Raw genomic sequence first — 25,848 nt, 5'->3', positions numbered from 1 at the left:
CTTCTTCTTCTTCTTCTTCTTCTCTTCTCTTCTCTTTCTTCTTCTTCTTCTTCTTCTTCTTCTCTCTTCTTCTTCTTCTTCTTCCTTCTTCTTCTCTTCCTTCTTTCTTCTTCTTCCTTCTCTTCTTCTTCTTCTCTTCTTCTTCTTCTTCTTCTTCTTTCTTCTTCTTCTTCTTCTTCTTCTTCTTCTTCTTCTTCTTCTTCTTCTTCTTCTTCTTCTTTCTTCTTCTTCTTCTTCTTTCTTCTTCTTCTTCTTCTTCTTCTTCTTCTTCTTCTTCTTCTTCTTCTTCTTCTTCTTCTTCTTCTTCTTCTCTTCTTCTTCTTCTTCTTCTTCTTCTTCTTCTTCTTCTTCTTCTTCTTCTTCTTCTTCTTCTTCTTCTTCTTCTTCTTCTTCTTCTTCTTCTTCTTTCTTTCTTCTTCTTCTTTCTTCTTCTTCTTCTTCTTTCTATAGTTTTTTCTTTTTTATGGTTTCTTTTATTTTTTTATTATTATTATTATTTATTATTATTATTATTATTACTTTATCTATTATTATTATTATTTTATTATTATTCTTATTATTATTATTATTATTATTATTATTATTATTATTATTATTATTATTTTATTACTATTTATTATTATTATTATTATTTATTATTATTATTATTATTATTATTATTATTATTATTATTATTATTTTTATATTATTATTATTATTATTATTATTATTATATTATATTATTATTATTATGATTATTATTATTATTATTATTATTATTATTATTATTATTTATTATTATTATTATTATTATTATTATTATTAATTATTATTATTATTATTGTTATTCTATTTTTGTTCATGAAATTTTAGATCTAAATGATTAAAATAAATAAAAGCCCTTGACTGACTGACTGAAATACATTTTAGGTGCGGGAAGAAATGAAAGATGAGATTCAGGTATACCAATCCCGACTCAAAGCCATTGAGGCTGGCAAATTGCCAGATGACTCAAATGAGGCCAAGACTGAATCCTCTGACAACACAGAGCAGACTGAGATGGACCCGGCATTAAAGGAGGCAATCATTAAAATGCAAAAGCTCGACAGAATTCTGAGAAAGAAGGTGAAAAGAGAAAGGGAAGTCAAACGAGACAGGCTTCTTTTAGAGAAAAAGTGAGTACACTGTTGACTCTTTATAAAATTACCCAAAGCTGTCATAGGTATTATAGCTAATTAAAAAAAAGATTCAACTATCAGTCCATTTAATTAGACAAATTGATCTTCAATATTCTATTCCATGATTGGAGTCCATTGCACATGTACATCTAAAGGTGAATTTGTGTGTGTTGGTTCGACTTGTTAGTGATGTAATTTGTGTTAGATCATAATCTGATGGTATGTCCTTTCTAACTAATGGTGCTTTTCGAAGAAGGAAGGAATAGAATAGACAGTATTCCCATATTGATGCGCCAAAGCTGGTGAGTGACCAATTATTGATATATCGTTTTCACCAGTGTTTACATTAAATCTGGGACTAAACACACAATTATATTTTGCTCTAAGGAAAACCTCAAATCATCACAAATAAATATTGCTCAAAGTGATACTAGGCTGTTAGAAGCTGTGGACTGTAAAAAGTGATAAACAAAAATGAATATAACAGCTTCAAAAAATAACAAAATAACCAATACAGAATGTTGCAGGCTCAAAACCCTTCTTCAGCCAACAACAAAAAAAAACAATAAAGATAAATACATTACTAAATTCCAGATTGACGACAGAGAAATCTTGTAGGTCCTCTTTGTTGTAGAAAAATCTTGGAAAGTAAACAAAAAAGAGCATTTGATATGTTACAAAGGAGTTCCAAATTGAGCAGATTTAAAACGATGCATAAAATTAGGTGCACAAAAAACATGGGAAATCGCAGATGGAATAGAAATAGGTGTAACATGTATCCACTGCAATAAATCCAATTGGATACATGTTACATCTATTTCTATTGGGCATTCTGCTCTTTTTTGAAGCTGTTAATTAATTTTTGATTATTGCAACTAACTATTGTGTCATTCAATGTCCGTGGACTATCTTCTAATATTAAGACTACCAATCTCATCAAGGATTTAAAGAAATACAATCTCAATGTCGTATGCCTTCAAAAAACGAAACGACCCGAAACAGACCAGATCATTGAATGGAATTGACTAATAACCTTTCCACACGAAAATGAAAACAGACAGGGGGGCTTGGGGTCTCTAGTATCTCAGGCATGGCTACCACATTTGGAAACATACAGGATCATTCATGGTAGGCAAGCAGTATTAAAAATTAAGAACTCTGCAATATATTAAATAACAACAGATCTACAATCATAATCAACACTCATATGTCCACCGCAGTATCAACAGTAATAGACGCTGATGAGAGAGAAATTTTTTTTGATGAAATAGAAAACCTCATAAACAAACATAGAAAAGAAGATGTTCCAAAGGTAAAAGGAATAATAATGGTCAACACCTAATTGATTTTTGTACAGAAAACTGAATGTTTATTGCCAATTCAGCATTCAAGCATCCATCTAGACATATAACCACATGGGAAGGATCGATAAAAGTGGATGACAATATTGTAAAGACTTATATCCAAATTGACTATGTTATTGTCCCAGAACGTTACAAAAAACACCTGAACATTGCAAGGACATATTCTGGAACAAACGTAAACACTGACCACAGACTGTTAGTAACTACTTTCAAGCAGTCAGTAAATTAAGATTTTTAAAACCCAGACCAAAACCAGCAACAGATTTTACTCGCCTAAAAGATGAAGCTATACATGATGCATTCAAAAACAAACTAACAAACTTTAGCGTATACAAATCAATGTGGAAAAAACCCTGCCCCTACAACTCAATATAAACAGTTGCAACAATGAATAAATAAAACGAGACTGGAAAATACTGAGAAATCAAGTGATGCATAAAATCAAAGCACAATCTATTGTCAATTATAAAAGCAAAATCGACAACATGGCAATGGAAATAGAAACAGCCCCAGACAGCATGAAAATATTCAAAGCTGTTAAAAACGTTAAACAGAAACAAAAAGTCGTCTTATAATATCTGATGCTGAGGGTAAAGTAATCTGTGTTGACAAACAAATAGTTGAAAGAGTTAAAAACCTCTTCGAGAATAAGTACAAAGGGGACCAACAGATAGAACCATTCAAATAACCTGAATCAAGACTGGAAGAACCAAAAGGTTAGTGCAGTTATTTACCAACGTAACAATCATAAGGCCCCAGGAATTGACACCATCAAAGCAGAGGAACTAAAATGTCTAACTGAGCCACATCTCCTCACCATTGCTAATATGTTTAATGGAATGTTCGAACATAAAATATATCTTGATCTTGACTCTGGTAAACTAATTCTGTTGAATAAAACAAACAAGAAAAAAGGACCATTAGAAAATCTAAGACCAATTGACCTTCTTTCAAAACTAAGAAAACTGCTTAGCATGATAACACTCAATAGAATAATATCAAAAGTGGAGGAATATCTGTCTCCAACATAGAGCGAATTCAGAAAAGATAGGATAACCTGTGACATTCTATGGGCTCATAGGTGGTTGAAAACCAGAACTGAAAAATACAAGGAAGAGTTCACTATATTGGGGAGTGACATGAGCTCAGCCTTTGATACAACCTCAGAACATAGCTTTTGAAGGTACTAAACTCATTTCTCAAAAAAAATTAATATCCGACTACTGCTGGCAAACACAACACTTATGTTTACATCTTGTGCGGAAACAGTTTCACTTTTAACATTGCTGGGAACTACCCAAGGAGACATTCTGAGCCCAATTCTTTTTACCGTATATTTGGAAGCAGCACTAAAAGAATTAAGACACAAACTTCCGATTCCTCAAATCCTTACCAGTGAACTGACTATGCAGATGATGTTGATATCATATTTGATACAGCAGACTTGGAGAAGCAGCACATACCAATTATATCAAATACTCTGTGACATTGAAATCTTAAGGTCAACAAATCCAAAACAGTAATCACAGTGGTTAACAAGAAACAAGTGGAATGGAAAAGTGTAAGGAAACTTGGAAACTTGATTAATGAGAATGAAGACATCGACGGAGAAAAATGCTGGCTCAAACTGCATTCAGAGAACTACACAACATTTGGAACAGGACGAACATCATTTATGAAAATAAAAGAATAGGCCTTTATGAGGCGCTAGTGCTGCCAATCCTTATGTACAACTGTGGTACGTGGGGTCTTACAAAAAAGAACTTGGACACCCTGGACTCCCTTCATTGCAAACAATTGAGACAAGTTATTGGGGTACATTGGCCAGACAAAATCAGAAATAAGGATGTTTATGACAGATGCAGAGTACAACCAGTCAGTACATGAATAAAGAAGCAAAGATGGAAACTGTTCTGACACGTACTCCGACGGGATGAAAATATTCCAGCACAAACCTTGATGCATGATTATTTCAAACAAGGAGCCAAATACAGAGGGCATACACCAACTTATTTTCCAACAGCATTGAATCAAGATCTCAAAAAATATCAACTATACGAGGGCTCTTTCAGAAATAACCGAAAAATGCCCATTGCTCAGCAACCAGTGGAAATTTTTTAATTCTGTAAACGACATGATATTCCTTATTTCCTTACGAATATTCCCAGAAATTATGAAGTGCATCATTTTGCACAATGAATTTCTAGACGATTTTAAAGATGGCGGCCCACCTTGAATCTTGGTCAAAGGAGGAAATCAGAGCTGTCATACGTTTTTTGAACGCCAAAAGTCTGAATCCTACCGAAATTCATAAAGAACTTCAGAGTGTATATGATGAGCATGTTATAAGCCGTACACAAGTCTATCACTGGTGTAATTTGTTTGAAGCCGGCCATTCCGACTTGACAGACAGGGAAGGGAGAGGGCGTTCGATAACTGCGACGTCAGAAGACAATGTGAAGCGAGTTGATGAGCTTATTCGTCAAGACAGGAGGTTGAAACTTCATGAAATCGCAAGCAGTCTTGAAATTTCGGAAACTTCTGCCCATAGAATTGTATTTGATGAACTTGGCTACAGAAAAGTCAGCGCAAGATGGGTTTCTAAGCAATTGACAGACAATCATAAAGAACAAAGATTGGACATCTGCAGGGAACTTTTGAGAAGCAAGAGCTCACGCAGGGTTCACGGGCATACTGCCAATGCCGGCGGAGACTTTCTAGGGTACGATGTGACTTTTCTTGACAGCATAGTAACCGGTGATGAGACTTGGTTACACCATTGCACCCCAGAAACAAAGCAAGATTCGATGACATGGAAACATCCATCCTCACCTGTCGCGAAGAAATTCAAAGTCATGCGGTCAGCAAAGAAAATAATGGGAACTGTTTTCTGGGACAGTCGTGGTGTTATTCTGTTCGACACCTTACAACCTGGAGAAACAATCAATGCTGCAAGGTACTGCCAAACTCTTGACAAGCTTAGGGAGGCCATTCGCAGAAAGCGCCCAGGGCAGTTGACCAACGGGGCCATTTTGCAACACGACAACGCTACACCCCACACAGCACGAGTAACGCAAGGTTGGCTAGAGAAATATGGATGGGAGATTTTGCCACACCCACCACACAGTCCAGACCTCGCACCATCTGATTATCACCTCTTTGGGCCACTGAAACGTGAGCTGGCAGGAAAGCGCTTTGATGTCGATGAAGAGCTTGTTGACCATGTGCGGAAATGGCTACAAAACCTTGACGGAAATTTCTTCCAAGAGGGTATCTATTCCATGGTGCGGCGTTGGCAGAAGTGTGTCGACAGACTTGGCTGTTACGTAGAGAAATGGACGAGTCAAGGTATGAACACGTGCAAGAATTTTGTTGATAGCATAAAAAAACGCGGATTTTACAGGCATTTTTCGGTTAATTATGAAAGAGCCCTCGTATTTAGAAACAACAACCAAAGAACTGATTTCAACAACACAAGGAAATATCCAATTGCCTCAGCAACTTAAGACACATGATGACATTCAAAAGCTAAGAACACAAGACAGAGATTTATGGAAACAAATTACTAACTGGATACTAGAACAGACTTACACACTTGAAGTAATACATACATTCACAGCAAGCATCCATATATAGACAGCACAGACATATTCACTCATTCATGCATTTTATTCTTCATGCAGTATTATATTTAGTCATTAATATGACTGTATTTTCAAACTTGGTTCATGTTTTTTTTATTATCATGGAATATTGCATTTCTTGAACCAACAGTTATTATTATTAAGGTTCTTTGGGAGATTAATAAACTAGAGACAAATTCATAAAATGGAACTCAGGTAATTAAATGGAATGACTTTTATAATTATTAGCTGCTGTTTTACATGCCACAAAACGTTTTAACTATCATTTACTATTTCCAAGAAGACATTTTAGACATTTTTTGTCAATATTTTCATTCTTGTCAGATTGAAAGAGGAAATATCTGAGATGCATCATGGTGCTACAAATTACAGAGAAATCAAAACCAACACAGAAAAGTTTCTTGCCCTTGCTCCTCCTCCTAGTCATAATGAAGGTACCCTTTATTTTTATTTTGAAAGAAGCTATATTTCATTTATTGATTGATTTTGATTGAATGATTGATTGATTGGTAAGTGATTGATTCATGCAATCACTTGTTTTTGGCATCAAACTGTTCCGTATCTTACCATTGCAATATTTTGGATATGACCTCTCATCATCAAAAAAGTTACACATTGAATGAAAGAAAAGAATATTTGAATAATCATGTATGTTCTTTGTGTTTGAATTCTACGCACTAATTTTTTAATATCGAGACTGTTTATAAAAGAAGTGTAAAGTAAGGTTATTGTGGTTTTTACACCTATCAAATTTGGCTTTTAGTTGCTTTTTTCTTTTTTACTTCTCTGCCCAACCTGCATAGACTGGATTACTGAGTTAGTTAGATCTAGTGGAATGTGCTTTGCGACAGATAAATGACATGTCCAAAGGATAGCAGACCATACTTGCTGTCTCATGCCTCAGAGACTAGCCTTTAAAGGCAGGGTGCTTAATATCATCTAAGGCATTGTAAACAAGTTGATGAAATGGCTCACTCAAGGAATATCTAATCTTAATTTTTTAATTTAAACGTGAGCTTTGATAGAGGGCAATATCCACTAAATTTACTCAAAGTGCTTTACAAACAGTCCCAAACAAACAGTAATGTTGGACATGCAAAAGTAGAAATCATGCCTGTATGGCGCTGTTGCAATTTTGTTTTCTGATAGAGACAATGCTATTATTTACACTGGAGTATAGTGATAAAATGTGAGTGAAAAGCTTTTTCTAAGGACTCAACTTTGTACTGCCCACAGCTGGACTCGAATCGTGGCTTAAAGATCAGAAGCAAAGCTTCGAACAACACAAAAATTCACTGATATACTGGTAGCAAGCAAATAATCCATAACATTGAGGAGCATAATTACTCTTCCTTTCATTTTTACATGAAAAGCCAGATAAAGTAAATATCTGGGCAATATAAGTTATTAACATTATATATTAACTTAATTTAAACTGAAAGTACAGGATTATAACATCAAATAATGTAATTGCCACACAAATTATATAAGGGAATACATTTTTGTAATACCAAAATCTAGAGGTGCCTAAATGATTCAATAACATGCATAGTAAAATAAAATCTTTCTTTCTCTCTCTCTCTCTGGCCCTCGATATTTCTTTTTCCTTATTTTTTAAATTTTAAATTTTATTTTTTAATATATCTTAACAGAGTAGGTAGGGGGTCAATAATAACACAATCGCTGTCAAGTATTCTTTAATAACACCACTCTCAAAGTCAATAATAGATACAACAACTCAAATACAAAAGATGAATGTAATAGTAATATAATAAGTACTTTTATAGCGCTCAACTTCCACATAAGTGCTCTGTGGCGCTTTACAGCATTAATTGTTATTCAAACATTCATTCATTGACAATTTTGAGAACACATATAAAGAAACAAACACACATACGTACACAAACTCACACACAGATACATTACACTCACACACAAACATAAACATACACACATACACCAATATTCTTCACTAACATTAATAACTTAATCGAACCAAAGACATTCGATTGATTAATTACAATAAAATTTTATAATTTAAGAAAAGAAAAAGAAAGAAAAAAATGTTTAGATATATAATGGAAATTGGCAATTTCAACTTAAGATCAAAATTGGAATAAAATAAAACTTAAAATTAAATTAAGATTTAAGCATCTTCTGTATGAGAGTTCTGTCTTAAGGCGTTTTTTGAAAGACTGACTATGCCTCGTTATTTTTATATCTGGGGGAGAGTGTATTCTACAAGATGGGGCTACTTTCAGAAAAAGACTTATTTCTAAGGGATAATCTAGTTCTTCAGACAATTAAAAAAGAGTTTCCAGCCGACCTCAATGGCCGTGTTGGATTATAGTTTTGACATAAATTCATTAGTTACACTGGAGCTTGATTATTTAAACATTTATGAACAATACTACACGCTTTAAAAACAATCATTTCATTAACTGTGGAGATTATATAGAATTTCTTTTGTATGGCCATTAGATTGTTAATTAGTTGTGCGGCTCTGTTTTGAATAGTTTGCAAACGTTGTATCAGTTTGGATATTGAACATTGTGGATTATCTTATATCAGTTGTGAATTTTAATTTCTCATTGAATTTAATGGACACTTGCAACATTTTCAATGTAAATGTGAGTTATTTTGATTATTGTGCTTCCTCTGTTCCAAAAGACTAAGTGACAGAACCAGTGACTAATGCCACACTTTCAATTGTCTTTTATATGCAGTGCTCATTCTATTATGTCCATAGGCATCTCACTTGATTATGAGGAAGATGAAGACATGCCGCCATTATTCCAGACACAAATTGACGATTGTGAAATTACAAGTAAGAGTAAGAGAAAGACTTCAGGGAAAGATGAGTCTGACAAGGGAGGTAAGTAAAGAATTAGGGCATGTTAGGATAATTGTGATGGTTTGAAAGTAAATTAATGATTTCCAAAAAAATGAATTCGCTTTAATCTTTCTCATTTGTAAGGAACTACTAATCTATGGAAATCATTGACTTTATGATATAGAAGACTTACCATCTCTTCTTCCTTAAAAAAAAACAAACCCACACACAAAAAAAGAAGAACAGACCTCTCTTGATTTGAAACCGTCAGGATGATTTATTAGTTTTAAACAAAAATCAACATAATAAAACTAGTATACGATATTAATATTTAAAAATATACTGAAATGAGAAAAAGACAGTTACTTTATATGTGACCAGTTGTATCAAAACAGTATTCTGTCAGAATGAGCCTTATGTTTAGAATTGATTTTAAGATCACTTTATAACATTTGAATTTAAATAAATGTCTTCATTAAGGAGAATGATTTTTGTTTCCTTTAAAAAAAAAAAATTAAATTCTTAATACAGATAATTTTGACTTCCAACTCTTTACCACCTAGTTCAATCCGACATAATGCCACATTGACACGCTGGATCACATATTTATAATTTATAATTTATATTTAATATTTATTAACATATGCATTATTAGTTATACTCAGGTGGGAAGAAGAAAAAAGAGTTGAACAGAGCATCAAGGGAGGGGTTTAATACTGATAAAAAATAAATTGTTTTGGATATTTTTGCTTGATAAGAATATTGTTTTATTAATTTCATTAGATCAGTATCATTACTTTGCAAAACGGTTGTAATGCATCTGCTAATTTATTGTTTTGCTTTATATTTCTTCTTTCTTTACAATATTTCATACGATGAAATGAAATGAGACATATTTTTCTCAACCAACAATTCCAGAACTGTTTCATGATTTAAAATGACCCGACTACAACGATTCTAAAAGTCTTACATGTAAATATACTATTCTTTATTTTGAAATCCACTTTTTTCAGTTCGATCCAATTCACCAGATTCTGATGCACAGGGGGCAGAGTCAAAGAGCAGGGCAGAGTCCTGTGCACCAGGGGATGGCAGTAAACGCAAAAACAGCAAGAAAGATTTCATCAAGAGGAATAAAGAGGTGAGGTTTTTTTTTTCATAAAATATTTCGGTTGAAGCATTATACCGCGGAAATATTCATATATATATATATTAATGAAGATATGAATATGCTCATGACAGAACTCCTCCCCCCCCCCCCCCCCAATAAAAAAAATCCACAAAAAAAAAAACTAACCAAAACAAAACAAAAACAAAATAAAAGGAAATACTAGACTAGGCAACTTAATGTTTGCTAAGACAATTCATTTTTAAAATTTAACTAAAACGTACTTGAATTCCTCCACTGTTTAAAATCATTTTTAGATTTTACTAAAATTTTGTGCAAGATTTGATCTGTAATTCTAATCACATCAAAGTATAAGTTTTGTTTTATCTAGGGCTCAAATTTGAAGCTATAAATAAATATAACAGTTTCTTTGAAAGCTGCTGTAACCTTTTAATAACTTTTTTTTGAAGAGTTGAGAACTCACTGATGAGATGTGCTTTTTCAACATTTCTACAGCTTGCTGCTGCTGCAAATGAAACTATTGCCATGACCGATGATGAAAAGAAACGTCTGCAAGATTTGCTTGGTGACATTGATGAACTTCCAGAGTTGGATGAATCAATCGGTGATGGTACAGAGTCCAGTGTCTTTCAGTTGGCTTTGAATCCTGGTGATGGATTCATTCCTGATGATCTCGAGTTGAAGAGTCTCACAAACATTGATGAGAAATTGAAATATATCATGCCTGAAGATGATTACGCATCTATTGCGGGAACATCACAGTATTCTAGTCCGAGGGTGAGAAAAAAATTAACAAAATGTTTTATACATAAATTGATTTGACATTAAGTTTATGTTATGTCTAACATTGATGTATTTACAATGGTCAGGGATTATAAATTTCTTTATTGTCGGATTTAAATAAAGTATAGGTAGAAATGTTTTGTTTTCTTTCTACACCCCTCTCAACTGATTGTTTTGGTATTTCATCTTTTTCAATATGACTCCTCTTCGTTACAGTATTATGTAATTGTCAGTGCAACTTGTTCAAGATTACCTATTAAAGGTAGTAAATTATATTATTTTTAGAATGTCAGTACTCTTTGTTCTTTAATGTCGTGTGTGTGAAATAAATGCTGCTGGACAGATTTTGTATCTAATTATTGCACTGTTATATCTATTCTTAAATTTAGCTTAAGTTCTTATCTTCAATGTCAAAACATAATTATATGAATCAATTACTGTGTTTTCATCTAGTTTTATTATGTTAATTGAAAAGTCACAATATATTGGATTATCGTTTATGTCGTGTACTGTTCATTTTGATGTTTTAACTTTTCTCTTGTCCAAATGTTATTTTCAAATCATGAATTATTAAGTTTTTCACTGTCTTTCACATGCCATATAATTATGATGTTCTGTTCACAGCTTCATGTATGATTTTCATCTATTTCAATTCATTATTGATTTTATCACTGTAAGAAATATTTTCAATTTCACTGTTATGGCATTCATTAAAAGTCACTTTTTAAAATATTCAAAATGCTTTTCACAAATTATTTGCCAGCCTATGTTATTTACTCGTGTGGGTATGAAATCGAATCTACTTGATGGTTTTGGAGAGCAAGTTTTGTACGAAACTAAGGAGGAACGTGAGCTGAAAGCAAAGCTAGATTCTATAGAGAAAAAATTGGAAATGTTTAAAGCCCCCAAAGAGACAGAGGTAAAATGGAAATATTGTCTGCTAAATATTCTGTAGGCTTTCTTTTTCTTGTTTTGTATCATTTGTAAATTTGATCTATTTTATTATTTATTCAATTATACATTAAGTATATAATTCACACACATTTGTCAAATTATACAAAAAATTTTCATTTTCTCACATTTGTACACAAATTTTAATACGTTTTAAGGAACTAATGTGTTGACAAAGTATTTTTCCTTTTGTTAATCCATGAATAGTTCCTGTTTCACGTTTAGTTTTTCATGGTATTGAGCTACAATCAATTCATTTTTGGCGTATAATGATGTATGTGGGACAATGTAGTTGTATCATTGCTTAGATTCATTTTTTCGACACATCAAATGTTAAATGTGAGTAATTTTGTTACCCTGCTCTCTTCTATAATGATAATCTTGATTCTACCTCGCTGGCACTGATTGACATAATGCATGATGCTAAACAGTTTTAATAAAGTCTTAAGAATGAAAAGTTATTACATTTATTTTTGACTCGCAAACACTTCATAGCAAAACAGTGCGGTTTGACTTAGTATTTTAAAAAACAAAACAAAACAAAAAAACCCGAACCAAATAAAAATAACACAAAAGCGAAAAACTAGGAAATAAAACAATAACAAGAAAAAAACACAAACCAAAAACCCCAAACAAAGGACCCTCCCCCTTCAAAAACACAAACACAACAAAAACAACAAACCCAAACAAACTAAAAAATTCCCATCAGATTCCACTTTTAAGTTTGCAGAAGATTCTTGATTCCACTCACCATAACTCGAATTTCACACCCAAATATTGATATGTTTGATAATTGACACTGCCAACCTCGCATAACGTTATTAACAAAAGACAACAAACAGAAAACAAAGAAATAAGTTTTTGTTGCTGACAAGCATAGAAAGATTTATCAATAAATTTTTCACATCATAGTTTACAACCGTTTTTGTCGTGTGAAATGGGCAGTGATAATTGCCACTCTCTAAATATGATATTGGACACTCAGAGTAGTTTCAACTAGATCTAATATTAGGCTTGATCATCCACTCACTACTGGAAGGTCAAGGAAGTGTGAAAAACCCCCAAAAAACACCCCCCCCCCCAAAAAAAAAAAAAAAAAAAAAAACCCCAACGAAACCGAATAAAAGAAAAGACAACTTGACAATGTCGAGCATGTTCTTTTTGACACCTACATACTCACCAAGGGTCTAATACATATTTTGGAATCACTGAAAGATTCCAGAATTATTTTCAGTCATAAGCGACGTGTACATGCAGGTCTGATTATCCAAATTATTATAGTCTCACGGTTGTAATGGAAATGTTCTCAAAAAAATTTAAAAAATTGACCTTTTATATAGTGCAATATCCACTAAATGTGCTCAAAGCGCTTTACAAGGACCAACAGCAACATTTAACATTTAGGACGTGACATGATGCCTGCTAGGCGATGTTGCAATTTTTTTCAGACAGAGACAACACTGCTAATGGTCAGGTACTCGTTTTACACCTGAGAAAGGTGAAAGAATGTGAGTTAAGAGCCTTCTCCAAGGACTCAACTATGCTCCGAGCGAGGCTCGAACCCAGGACCTTCCGATCCGAATGTCATACCACATAGCCGCATAAACCAATGTAAAATATTGCCCATTACAGCAATGTTAAAACAAGCCCATGATTGCGTTTGGTTATCATATTTACTGATACACACTGATATACACTCTGGTCATAGGCAGTCCCTCATTTAGATATGTTTTTAATGCTTGGTGTTTCCCTAACAATGTAAAGGAGAGAATAATTTGGTATTAAACTAGCGTTTTAAATTTTTAAATAACATGCAGTATATGATGTCATTTTTGAGGTCGTAAATTTATGAATATCCAATATTATTCAGTCATGCCTAATCCACTTTACATTTTTCATGGTGCAGACCGGAAGATCTGACTGCCACTTGAGTGATGAACAACTAGACGATCTTTTGAATCAGTGTGCTCGTTCCATGTCATGCACATCTGCTGTCATGGACACACCAGACTCTACAGCCAGGTTTGTTGCCTAAACATTCGCTTATATATAGATAATGTTTGTCTTCACATTCTTTTATGAGTTCAAGGCATGTGATATGTAGTGTCTTGATTCCAAGTAAAGTTATTTGACCTCCCCCCCCCCCCACTCTCTCTTTCTATATCTCTCTCTTTCTTTCCCTCCCTCTCCCTTTCTCTCTCTCTCTCTCTCTCTCTCTCTTTCTCTCTCTCTCTCTCTCTCTTTCTCTCTCTGTCTGTCTCTCTCTCTCTCTCTCTCTGCCTCAGTCTCTCTTTCTCTCCAACCGACTCTCATTCTGTCTCCTTCACTTTATCTCTCTGTCTCTGTCTCTGTCTCTCTCTCTCTCTCTGTGTCTCTCTCTCTCTCTCTCTCTGTCTCTCTCTCTCTCTCTCTGTCTCTCTCTCTCTCTCTCTCTCTCTCTCTCTCTCTCTCTCTCTCTCTCACACACACACACAAACACACAAACATATTTTTCTCTAATATAGCTGTTTTCCTGTCTACAGCTATCCTCTCCTCTCCTCCTATTTCTCTCTCTCTCTCTTTCTGTCTTTCTCGTCTTTCAATTCTATTCAGCTCTTGCCTCTCCATATATTTCTTTATTTTCAGGCAACTTTTTATGGTCTTTAAACATTTAATCCCAATTACTGAGTTGGTAGAGCACTCGCTTCACACACAAAAGGACCAAGATGGACCCTTGGTGCTGTTGAGATATTTTTCTGACCCCTCTGTCCACCCAGCAGTGATTAGGTAGCTGGGTATTGTAGATCTGATGGAAAGTACTTTGCGATAGACTATCTTCCTATCAAAGGGTAGCAAGCAATTGCTAGTGTCTGTTTCACACTATAGAAACCGGGATAAACTCCGGTTCCATCTGCCAAATGGCTCTGAAGGAGACGTTTAATCCTTTTGTAGTTGAAGCTTTATTCAGTTTATCCTTATTGCCCTCTTCATGAATTTTTAAAGGATTTGTATTAATATTATGAATATTATGATTCAAATCCTATCTACTTCAGGTCGGAGGTCTCTTCTCGACTGATGTTGATGGAAAACCCCCCTAAACTGTCTAATGAACAACTTCAACAGCTATTGTCAGAGGCATACTTCCCTATGAGTTCCAAGCTTTCTGCCCTCTCTGAAGATGAAGGTTTGTATGACAATAAAAGTTTTATTGACAGAATCATTTTAATGTTATTAGAACAATATTTTAAAGAATTTTAAAGTTGCTTGCATCTTTGTGGTATGCGGTATGACACTCGTATCTGGTCCTGTTGGTCCCTGGTTCGTGTCTTGTTATGGATGGTGCAAAGTTAAGTTCTTTACTCACATTCTCTGACTGCATTCATGTGTGAAATGCGTACCTTGCTCTAACAGCAGTGTTGCTGTTGAAAATAAAAGGGTAATAACGCCCTACAGGCAACCTTGTCTCATCCCACTTGTTTTGTGTTGTTATTTGCTAGGGACCCCATGTAAATATATGAAAGCTCAATTTGATTTTGTCGTTATTAAAAGATAAAAAGTTATGCAGATTATTTGTGTAAGAGATTACCACCTAGATACACTTGATAATTTAATAATCTAATAACAATCTCAATATTGTCTTACAATCTCAATATTGTCTTTTTGTGATGTTCTATTTATTTATTTGAATTATTATAGGAGGCAATCAACCAGGAATTTATAATTTTCTCTTAAATGCAGAGCTTTTTTATTTCCAAATTTCCTTAAACCTAATCTACCTGCCTCAACAATTGTCTTACATTCATAAAGATGGGAAAAAGTGTATACGGAACAGTGCCAGACAATGCAAGAAAGAATAATACAAGAGAATAAAAGCATCCCAAAAAACCAGCCTGCCTCGAGGGATTTTTTTTCTTGTATTTTTATTTCTTGCTTTATATGGTGCTGTTTCATACACACTTTTTTACACCTTTATCTTACACAGTGCTTGCTCCCTGATTTGTCACTTTGTCTTACATTCATTAACTCCTTTGTAATATAGTCTCATTGACTGTGTATAAGAATTAATTTATTTGAAATTTATTTTATCTCCAGGAGAGGAAAGTACTATTTCAGCTGAAGCTTGGAAAGCAATCATGGACGAACGCTTAGAAGGGGATGATAATGACATCAATGATGTTGACATCCAAACTAAAGAGGGTCAAAACATTTCTCAAAATGCACTTTTCAATAACCACAATGGAGGTTCATATGAGTATGATAACTTATTAGAGTCTGGGAAGGAAGAAGTGTCGGAGAGAAACTCTGAGAATAACTTTAAAAACGAGTCCTTACCACCTCGACTTAGATCTAAATCAAAAGATTTCAAAGGCTTCCCCAAAATATCCACATCAAGTAACCTAAGTTTGACATCTGGCAAGCAGTCATCCATATCCATGTCAGAAGACTTTAACCAAGGCAATTTCTCTTCGAATTTCAAACAAGAAGATGAAACTGTGGATCCGTTACGTCTTCCCAGTATTTCCTCTAACTCATTCCTCATTCATGCATCGCAAGGTCTCAATAATGAATCCTCATCAAGTCGTGGAACTCCCTCATCAAAGGAACCCATTCCAATGGTGCATAACAATCTATCAGACATGAGTTTAACAAGTTTTACAGAGGAGAGTTTTGATGAGCAGCGAAGTCAAGAACATCGAAATTCCATTTTAAATCTGAAAAAATCATCATCTGGGCTTGTACCTAAACCACCATCAACCAGTCACTAAACATGAGTCTTGTAAGAATTTTAGCTTTTAAAACGTTTTTTTTTTTTTCAAATTTTGACTTAAAAGTTTTAAAAGAAGAAGACAATTTTCTAAAGATTTACAAATTTCTTCCCATTCCTTTCCTTTTTGAGATTTTTACTTTCCCGTATTTCTTATTATGGAATCAGGTTTTCATAATTTCATTCAATATTAAAAGAAATATTTCATTTGACAACGTTAAGAAATGAAAAGGGATGGATTAGTTTGTTGGGGAGTTTTTTTGTGGGTTTATCTTTCTTTCTTTTTTGCAAATGTATAATTACAACAACTTATGCGACTTGTTACTCTGTTATTTTAAGACTTCGCACATTGCTGTTTTTCATTACCACATTATTCTTATTAATTTTCTCCTTCTGAAAAAGAAGTTAAAATTATCTTCACAATGTCTTTCATTCTTATTAAAATAATTATTACATAAATTTAGATCATATCATGTCAAATTGTTATTTCCTTAAATGACAATACTTTGAAACCGTATTAAAGCTGTGCTTTGCAAGTTATCAATCATGGTAAAGTTGTGTTTTGTATGAATGTATGCAGGCGTATGGTTTAGTGAGAGGAAGTTGGTGTGGAATAGGAAAGGGAAAGAAAAGCTGAGAAATCGAGAGAGAATGATACATACAAATATGAGAGAGAGAAAGAGAGAGAGAGAGAGAGAGAGAGAGAGAGAGAGAGAGAGAGAGAGAGAGAGAGAGAGAGAGAGAGAGAGAGAGAGAGAGAGAGAGAGAGAGAGACAGAGAGAGAGAGAGAAAGAGAGAGAGAAAAAGAAACGAGAGAGAGAGAGAGAGAGAGAGAGAGAGAGAGAGAGAGAGAGAGAGAGAGAGAGAGAGAGAGAGATGTAGTATCACTGACATTTGCATGTCCTGGCTTTGGAATCGATACTCATATGTATAGCTATTGCCATGTATAAAATCTGATCGCTGCTCTATCATTACAAGTTTCATGTGTCTGTAAAACACACCTACTGTTTGATAATTCAGAATTCAATTTTGGAGGTCCATCTTAAACATTATTCTTCTTATATGAGTTCACATTTTTTTTCTCTGAATACATAAGAATTTTAATTTAGAGCATATTTGTGTAAAAGAGAAAGATGATTTTACTTAAATAATGTCAGTCTCTTGCGCAGCATCATTAAATTGCATCATTAAATTGTTGTTAATTGAGTATTTCTAGAGAAAATATAATCAGTGCATTGAATGAATGCTCGATATCAACTGAAACCATCCATGTTGTTGAAACTAGTAAATGGAATATTGATTGAAAAAAACCCCAACCCAACAGCATAAAAATGTGAAAAAAAGATGGCGAAGGCAGATTTAAACTCTTATCATTGAGTTTACACATCAGTTCTTTGTTTGTCATCTTGTCCCCGCCCCCTATTCACCCTCTTCCATGTACTCTCAAAGAAATGAAATGAGTAGTATTCAATGATCTATAAAGTTGATCAAATATTCCAACGGCAGCCAATAGTAATCGTGCTATTTTATTCCTCCAGTGCCAACTCTTTCATGCTGTTGTCTACGAGCGCGAGTTGCCTCTCGACTTTGATGTCGGGTAGGAATCCTCAACTCCTCATCCATTTATTTTTACTGTATCTGATCTATCCTACACTTCTGTTTTGTCTCCTTCTTCTATGTAGTTTGCATCACTTGTTCTTGAATGAGACATAATTTGTTTGACTAAGACTTGCCTCACATCATTGACTGTAATGGAGACATTCAGATCGATACATCTTTTTGTCTTAGTCAATCTTTTTGTTTTCTCGTTAAACATTTCCTGTACTATTTGTTTCATAATTATTAAATAGTGTATATTTGAAGGAGAAGATTTGGTACATATTTGTGTTCAGTTTGGACATTTGAATGGCACAAGGATAGATTACTCATAAGAATTTGAGTTGTCCCCTTGATCTCAATTTCTCAAGTCATCTCAGGCCATCTTTATAACACGCAAAATAAACATTAAGATTACAGTTCCATATAACCGAGGCAACAGCATACTCTGTAACTTTCCTTGACTAAGATAAAAATAAATTTGCCTGGATTTTATTTTTTATTCAATATTAATTTTTGTTTATTCTCCACTGAATTTGAAACAAGACGGCAATGGCCGACTCATGCGTAGTGTATTGTGGGACAAAACTATTAGGTGTTTTTATTTTTTTATCAGGATGGACTGTACTCTTGTGCACAATGGGCGATAGAAAATCCGGGGTTTGGGATCACAGTCTATCATTGGGGTATGGGCCACTGTTGTCATGTGTTTTCTATGAGAGATGATCTTTTCCCCTTGTAAATCATCTCTCTGTTAGACGTATTAGGCGTGCTCTATATTATGTGCGTATTATATATCTATCTATCTATCTATCTATCTATCTATCTATATATTATATATATATATATATATATATATATATATATATAAAGAGAAGAGAGAGAGAGAGAGAGAGAGAGAGAGAGAGAGAGAGAGAGAGAGAGAGAGAGAGAGAGAGAGAGAGAGAGAGAGAGAGGTAATACAAATGTAATATTCATTTTCTACAAAGGCCCAGGTGACGCGATGGTTTTTGTCTCAAACTAGGTACAGAGGTACATTTAGTTAGTATTTTCATGTTCTCCCTTTTATCTAAATCTATTGTCTTACTTCTCCTGGCGCTTAAAAGACCCATGTTTATCGCAAGTGTCGTTAAACTTTTGAAAATAACAAATATTAACAATAAAATATTTTGACCATCCCACTCGACGTGCACTTATTTGCAGGTCTGATAATCAATTCCTTATGGGCTCACTGTTGTAATGGAAATCTCAAAAAATGACCCAAAATATTGTCCTCTATAACAATGTTAAAATATGCCCATAAGTGGATTTGGATGTCAGACCTGCTTATGTGTACACGTCGATCCCACCATACTTCTTTTTACTTGTCTTAATATGATCTAAAAGAGTCACAGTGCGCAAAACCCCTTTAGGAAATAAAATCCAACCCCCCCCCCCCCAAAAAAAAAAAAAACAAACCCCAACATGACATTTTCTCTAACAAGCATGAATAATGAATACCTAGTAGTTAAACATGGTACAGAATTTTATTCTTAGAGTGATAACCAATCGCTAAATGTGGTAACAAGGTACTTGTTTCATCCCGAGGAATGTTTGTATGAACTGATTGTTGCTCCATATTGACAAATAAATAAACAATGACTACTTTCGTTCTTGGTTTTTTTGTTTTATATATTATATGAACAAAGAAATAACAGAATGGGCGTGGGAGAACAAGAACAAAAGATCTAACTGATACTAAAACCAAAACTACAGGTGCCTAAATGAGCCAATAAAATGGAGATAAAGTGAGTAAGTGTGACTCATATCTAAGGGAACAACACAAAACAAACAAAAAATATATGAGTCACATTTACTCACTTTATCTTTCTCTCCATAACTGATACTATGTTGCTAGAAACTATGGACTGTAAAAAGTAATAAATAAATATGAATATAACAGCTTTAAAAAAGAACAAAATACCAAACACGGAACGTTTTGGGCTCAAAACCCTTCTTCAGCCAGTAATGAAAACAATTAAAACATAAATACATTACTTAAAACCAATTTATCTGATTTTTAAGTAATGTTTATTGTCAGATTGAGTGTTAGTATTACTATAGATGTTGCAAAGATCAACATCAAAAAGATATCTCATTCGATTCAAAGTTAAATGACTCAATTACCAGGCCACCACCTTTGCTGAGTCAACGTTATTTGAAAGGATTAGCTAAGATATCGAAAATCAAATTATTAGATATCATCAGTCGGGAGTTACTATGTACAATGGCTGTAGTTACATGTTCACAGGAGCAAAGATGGATGGCAAATTCACATTACTGGAGTTGGAGAAAACAAAACTCAGAGAGAGAGAGAGAGAGAGAGAGAGAGAGAGAGAGAGAGAGAGAGAGAGAGAGAGAGAGAGAGAGAGAGAATCAAACGTGCTATAAATATTAAATTATTACTGCTTGTGCATTACCAATGCACTAACGTTCTCTGATCATCTGTATACAGTTAGGGACCAACCGGATTAACAAGATCCTATTACCAATGGCCGAATGACTTGGTTGCTTTAGAACACACGGTTCCACAACATGGGCCATCGTAACATTGCACACTCTGCATTTGCATGGATTTAACTAGTTAAATGCTGTACTCGGGAAAAACTCATATTGAAAAAATATTGTCCAGAAAACTCGTCCTTCAAATATCGATCGATTTAAATGACCCTCATCTTGGCAAAAACTCTCAAAACTTTGCGAAGTCTCAGGTTTGAATGTTTTAGCCAAGACGAGGGTCATTTAAATTGATCGATATTTTAAGGAAGGGTTTTCTGGCCAAATTTTTTAATGCGAGTTTTTCCAGAGTACGACAGTTAACTGCTTAATAGCCATGGCTGATCAATCAAGAGCCTATTACTATTATATCAACCCCCCTCATTCGTCCTTAGGGGAAATTTTTATGGGAGTCTTCGAAAAAAGACCGTGATAACCTAGACGTACAGCGCTGCCAAATGACCAACAGGGGTTGCTAAGTTTCTTGCTCAAGGAAAAACCGAGATGCTGACAGAAGGCTCGAACCCTGGTCATCTTGGTGTAAGGACAATACCCACTCGGCCATTAAGTTGCTTCCTTAATTGTTTGCAAAAATAACAGTGAAATAAACCCGAGAAAGAACTTCAAATCTGAAAAATAACAAAACCCCACGTGACCTTGATTTTTTCCCCTATATTAAAAAAAAAAACGATAAATAAAGCAATTAAAATACTTTAACAGGAACGTTTCGGACTCAAATTTAGCCAACAACAAATTCAGACAGTCTAATATTTACTTAATATTGTGTTTAGTTCATGAACTTCATGACTCATAGACGACCTTTAACAAGTTGTCATTGTAAAGTTTTTATACGTCACAGATTAATTGTCATGCCATCGATGGAAACACATAGTTTATCATTCACGTCGATTTCTATCGAGGTAAGGCCCGATAGCTGTATTGAACGATCACATAGATAAGTGATTGCTTTTATATCGTCCTTATCCATTGTAAAGAGCACGCGCTAAGAGCTTTACAATATTGTAGGCTCGCGATGTTAGTCAGTACATGCAGTGGACGAAGACATGCAACCTTTTCGGCGCTAGTACGATTGTCGGACAAGGACAAAGTTGCTTTACAGCAGGGATAGCTCTGAATTTTACCTCCATCTCTGATGGGACGAGGAAAATGTGAACAAAATGTCACTCGATTTTACCCCCCCTCCCCCCTCCCCCCCCCCGAAAAAAACCCCCCAACAAAACCCCATTTGAATATTGATATGGTGCAATCTCAATTAAACGTGCTTGAAGCGCTTTACAATGGGTCCTTAGCCAACAGCGACATTTAACATGTAGGACGAGACATGACGCCTGTCAGGCGATATGACAATTTTTCCGATAGAGATAACGCTGTCATGGAGCAGGTACTTATTTTACACCTGAATACAATGAAAAAAATGTGAATAAATAGCCTTTTCAAAGGACTCAATTACGCGTCGCTCAGAGCGAGACTCGAATCCTAGACTTTCCGGTTTGAAGGCCAGCCAGCCCTCTGACATAGTCTCGATGTCATGTAATGATGACGAACTGACAAACGGTAATACGGGGTGGAAAGTCATAGACAGACACGATTGAGTCACGATGGTGGGCGTTTGTTGGTGGAATGTCGTGAAGTGCAAACAGATCATTACACTACGCTAAACCCGTCATCTGTCCGTCCGAGACCAATACCTGATGTATCAACAGAGGTCCGTGCCAGCAGACCTGCCTATTATTACGAAAAATTCGCAGATTTACGATATTGTTTGACTTCAATTTCAGATCTTCACGAGCATCTCTTTGTAATTAAATTTTAATGAAAATGAAAGTTGATGCCAGAATACATAATTTTATGAATTTTGAAGTGTCATTTCATCATTGTGAGGGTAAATTGTTAATTTTAAAAGTTAACTTTAGCGACTACAATCTTCATCTCCCAAAAATTACAAATTTAAAAAAAAAAGATTTTCAATTAGGCAGGTCGGATATCAATAGCATGATAGTGTGAAAGCTTCGTGCCTTTATAGAACTTTTAAAAAAATAATCGTAGACGTCATCAAAATTATCTGCAAAATGTTTGGAATTTGCGTGGATTGAGGTTAAAGGACACGCCATGGGTAACATGGAATTCCATAACTGGATTATAGTGGGTGTTTCATTCATCACATACTAAATTTATACAATTTTGAATTAATCCGTGTGCACACTTCTCACATGACAGGTCGGTTCAACGAATGTAAAATTATTATTATTATTATTATTATTATTATTATTATTATTATTATTATTATTATTATTATTATTATTATTATTATTATTATTATTATTATTATTATTATTATTATATTATCATTATCATCATCATCATATCATCATCATCATCATCATCATCATCATCATCATCATCATCATCATTATTATTATTATTATTACTATTATTATTATTATTATTATTATTATTATTATTATTATTATTATTATTATTATTATTATTATTGTAATATTAATGACACTTGTCATAATGATAATGGTGCTTTGTTTTTTTTTATTGATTCACACACTAGGCCAGGATCCGTAAAGAATTATTTCTCCCTAGAACTTTTCTGACCACCCAGAAGTAATTGGGTATATGGGTCTTAGTTATATCTGGCTGAAAATACCTTTTGATAGACCGATGCCCTATTCAGAATATAACGAGATGCTGCTGCTATATCTTTAAACGTTACAGAAATCGGGCGAAACTCCAAATATACCGGCCTTATTGTTTTAAATACAATGTACAGAGTGACAATGGCATGAGTTATTGCTTGCTACCGACGTCTTCTTTGTGCAGGTCTGATAACCCACTTTGTTATGGGCTCATTGTTGTATTGGAAATTCTCAAACCAACGAAAAATTTTAAAAAGTTCATTACATTAATGTTACATACTGCCCATAATTGCATTCGGTCATCAGACCTACTAATATGTGCACATAGCTTGCTACCCTTTGAATTAAACACGCATTTAATGCCCGACACATTCCACTAAATTTAATATCAATTCAAGCAAGTCACCACTGCTGGCCGGGCAAGATGGACAGCAGCGCGGGTTTGGACCGGGTCAGTTTGTGTGTGATTATGTACTCAACCGATTGATCTACTTTCCCCTCACCCTGTCTATTTCTAGAATTACGATCAAACCATGATTTGTCCTTATTTCACAAACTCTTATGGAAGCTATGTGTTAAGGTAAAATACTCACATCTACCAGCCTGATTAAAGTACCAACACACAAAACTGTGTGCAACCTTTAACGTTTATAGTCTCATTGACAGAATTATGTGAGAACTAATCATCCAAATGGCTGTCTAAAAATAACAAAGAGTTGAGTGACGTCAAGTTTATTCCTTCTATAATATATACCTATAAGTCAAAAGCATTCTCCTTCATCTTTAACAATAAAGAAAGCTCATTAAATTGGCATTACTCCTCCCCCTCCGACCCATCCCCAACATTATATTATACATAATTAAGCCATACATCTAAATCACTCGTCAACCAGGCCGGTCTGAAATGATTTTCATTTCACGCCATTCTTCAATTTCCTCACCCCCCAAATCAATATTCTACCTTTCTATATCCGTCGAGTCATGGGCCACGCTATAATTTGACCTTCGATGGAACATTAATAATAAGATTATAAAAAAAGAGGAGGTAAACAAAAAGAAAAGGAAAGAAAAGTTAAACCATCCAACACAATATTTTCATCTTTGTCTCAACCTTCTCCTCCTCCTCCTCCTCCTCCTCCTCCTCCTCCTCCTCCTCCTCCTCATTCTTCTTCTTCTTCTTCTTCTTCTTCTTCTTCTTCTTCTTCTTCTTCTTCTTCTTCTTCTTCTAGTTCCATCCTCCTCCTCCTCCATTCTTGTCCTCCTCTATCCTTATCCTCCTCCATCTCCTCCTTCATCCTCCTCCTCTTTCATCATCATCATCATCATCATCATCTTCTTCTTCTTCTTCTTCTTCTTCTTCTTCTTCTCCTCCTTCCTCCTCCTCCTCCTCCTCCTCCTCCTCCTCCTCCTCCTCCTCCTCCTCCTCCTCCTCCTCCTTCTCCTCCTTCTTCATCGTCTTCTTCTTCTTCTTCCCCCTGCTCCTCCCGCCTCTCCTCCTCCTCCTCCTCCTCCTCCTCCTCCTTCTTCTGCTTCTTCATCTCTCACTTCTCCATTTTTTTTTATCACACTACTCACTCTCTTCCTTCCCATATCCATCCTCCCTCTTTGTATAGACCAAACGTTTCTGGTTATTACTGTTTATTTTTTAACAGGGACAATTACCATAGAATACCTTCTGTATGGCTGTTTAATTGACACATTGTGGTTACAAAAATTATAAAAGTGCCAAATTAGGGAGCGGGTACTGTAATAAGATAAATATCTGAAAAATAGTGTATGAAACTGTGCCAGACAAAGCAAGAAAGAAAAATACAAGAAAAATAAACATCCCTAAAAATCAATAGTAATTTTTTGGGATGTTTTTCTTTCTTGTGTTTTTCTTTCTTGTTTTATCTGGCACTGTCTCCAATACAAATTTTTAGATATATACAAAAAATTACCTGTGAAATATGTGATGTATATAATAATATTGATATAACATATTGCATAAAATTGATTATAATTAATTTTAGAGATTTATTTTTGGTTAGCATCACACGTGTGACAACTTTTAAAATATCCCTCTGTGCTCCACAAAACTCATTTATCAAAATCACAGTCAGGTCGTGGAATGTACTTAATTCTAATACGAAAAATTCTGAAAAAAAGAATACTTTAAAAAAGGCTGTCATTTTAAGAGAACATCCATGCCTTGGAACTCCGTATACGATGAAATTACCTTTTTTGTTCATTTTTATGACACGTATGATCAATACTTCTATTATAAAACGTTATTATTTAATACACAAAATTGAAATTTAGTTTGTATCTGCAATAGTGGTATTTTGTTATAATATAACCTGACTTACTTGACTTAATACTCTTCACTCCTTGAGGAACATAAGGCTTCCACAAGCGTTCTCCATCTGTTTCTGTCCTTGGCTTTATTCTTGGAATCTTATATCAT

The 25,848-nt window shown here is 34.4% G+C and overlaps 1 protein-coding gene across 4 annotated transcripts in view; it reads left to right on the top strand.

Annotated features, from left to right (window-relative positions):
• Window positions 1-17,315, top strand: part of LOC144972514 (uncharacterized) — a 28,744-nt gene extending 11,429 nt beyond the window's left edge. For all 4 annotated transcript variants that reach the window (XM_078913814.1, XM_078913841.1, XM_078913831.1 and 1 more), the window contains 9 exons: window positions 910-1,154; window positions 6,490-6,599; window positions 8,915-9,040; window positions 10,012-10,139; window positions 10,623-10,904; window positions 11,674-11,829; window positions 13,768-13,883; window positions 14,894-15,024; window positions 15,933-17,315. In XM_078913814.1, coding sequence (XP_078769940.1) covers window positions 910-1,154; window positions 6,490-6,599; window positions 8,915-9,040; window positions 10,012-10,139; window positions 10,623-10,904; window positions 11,674-11,829; window positions 13,768-13,883; window positions 14,894-15,024; window positions 15,933-16,606 — 1,968 coding nt within the window. In that variant the 3' untranslated portion in view covers window positions 16,607-17,315. The remainder of the gene's footprint in view (window positions 1-909; window positions 1,155-6,489; window positions 6,600-8,914; window positions 9,041-10,011; window positions 10,140-10,622; window positions 10,905-11,673; window positions 11,830-13,767; window positions 13,884-14,893; window positions 15,025-15,932) is intronic.
• The last annotated feature ends 8,533 nt before the right edge of the window (window positions 17,316-25,848 follow it).

The sequence above is a fragment of the Berghia stephanieae genome, chromosome 1 (genome assembly GCF_034508935.2).
Source record: "Berghia stephanieae isolate SIO BIC M18660-M18661 chromosome 1, UCSD_Bste_1.3, whole genome shotgun sequence".
Taxonomy (NCBI): Eukaryota; Metazoa; Mollusca; class Gastropoda; order Nudibranchia; family Aeolidiidae; genus Berghia; species Berghia stephanieae.
The sequence above is the reverse complement of the archived record's forward strand: the minus strand, read 5'-3'. Positions and strand labels throughout refer to the sequence as shown.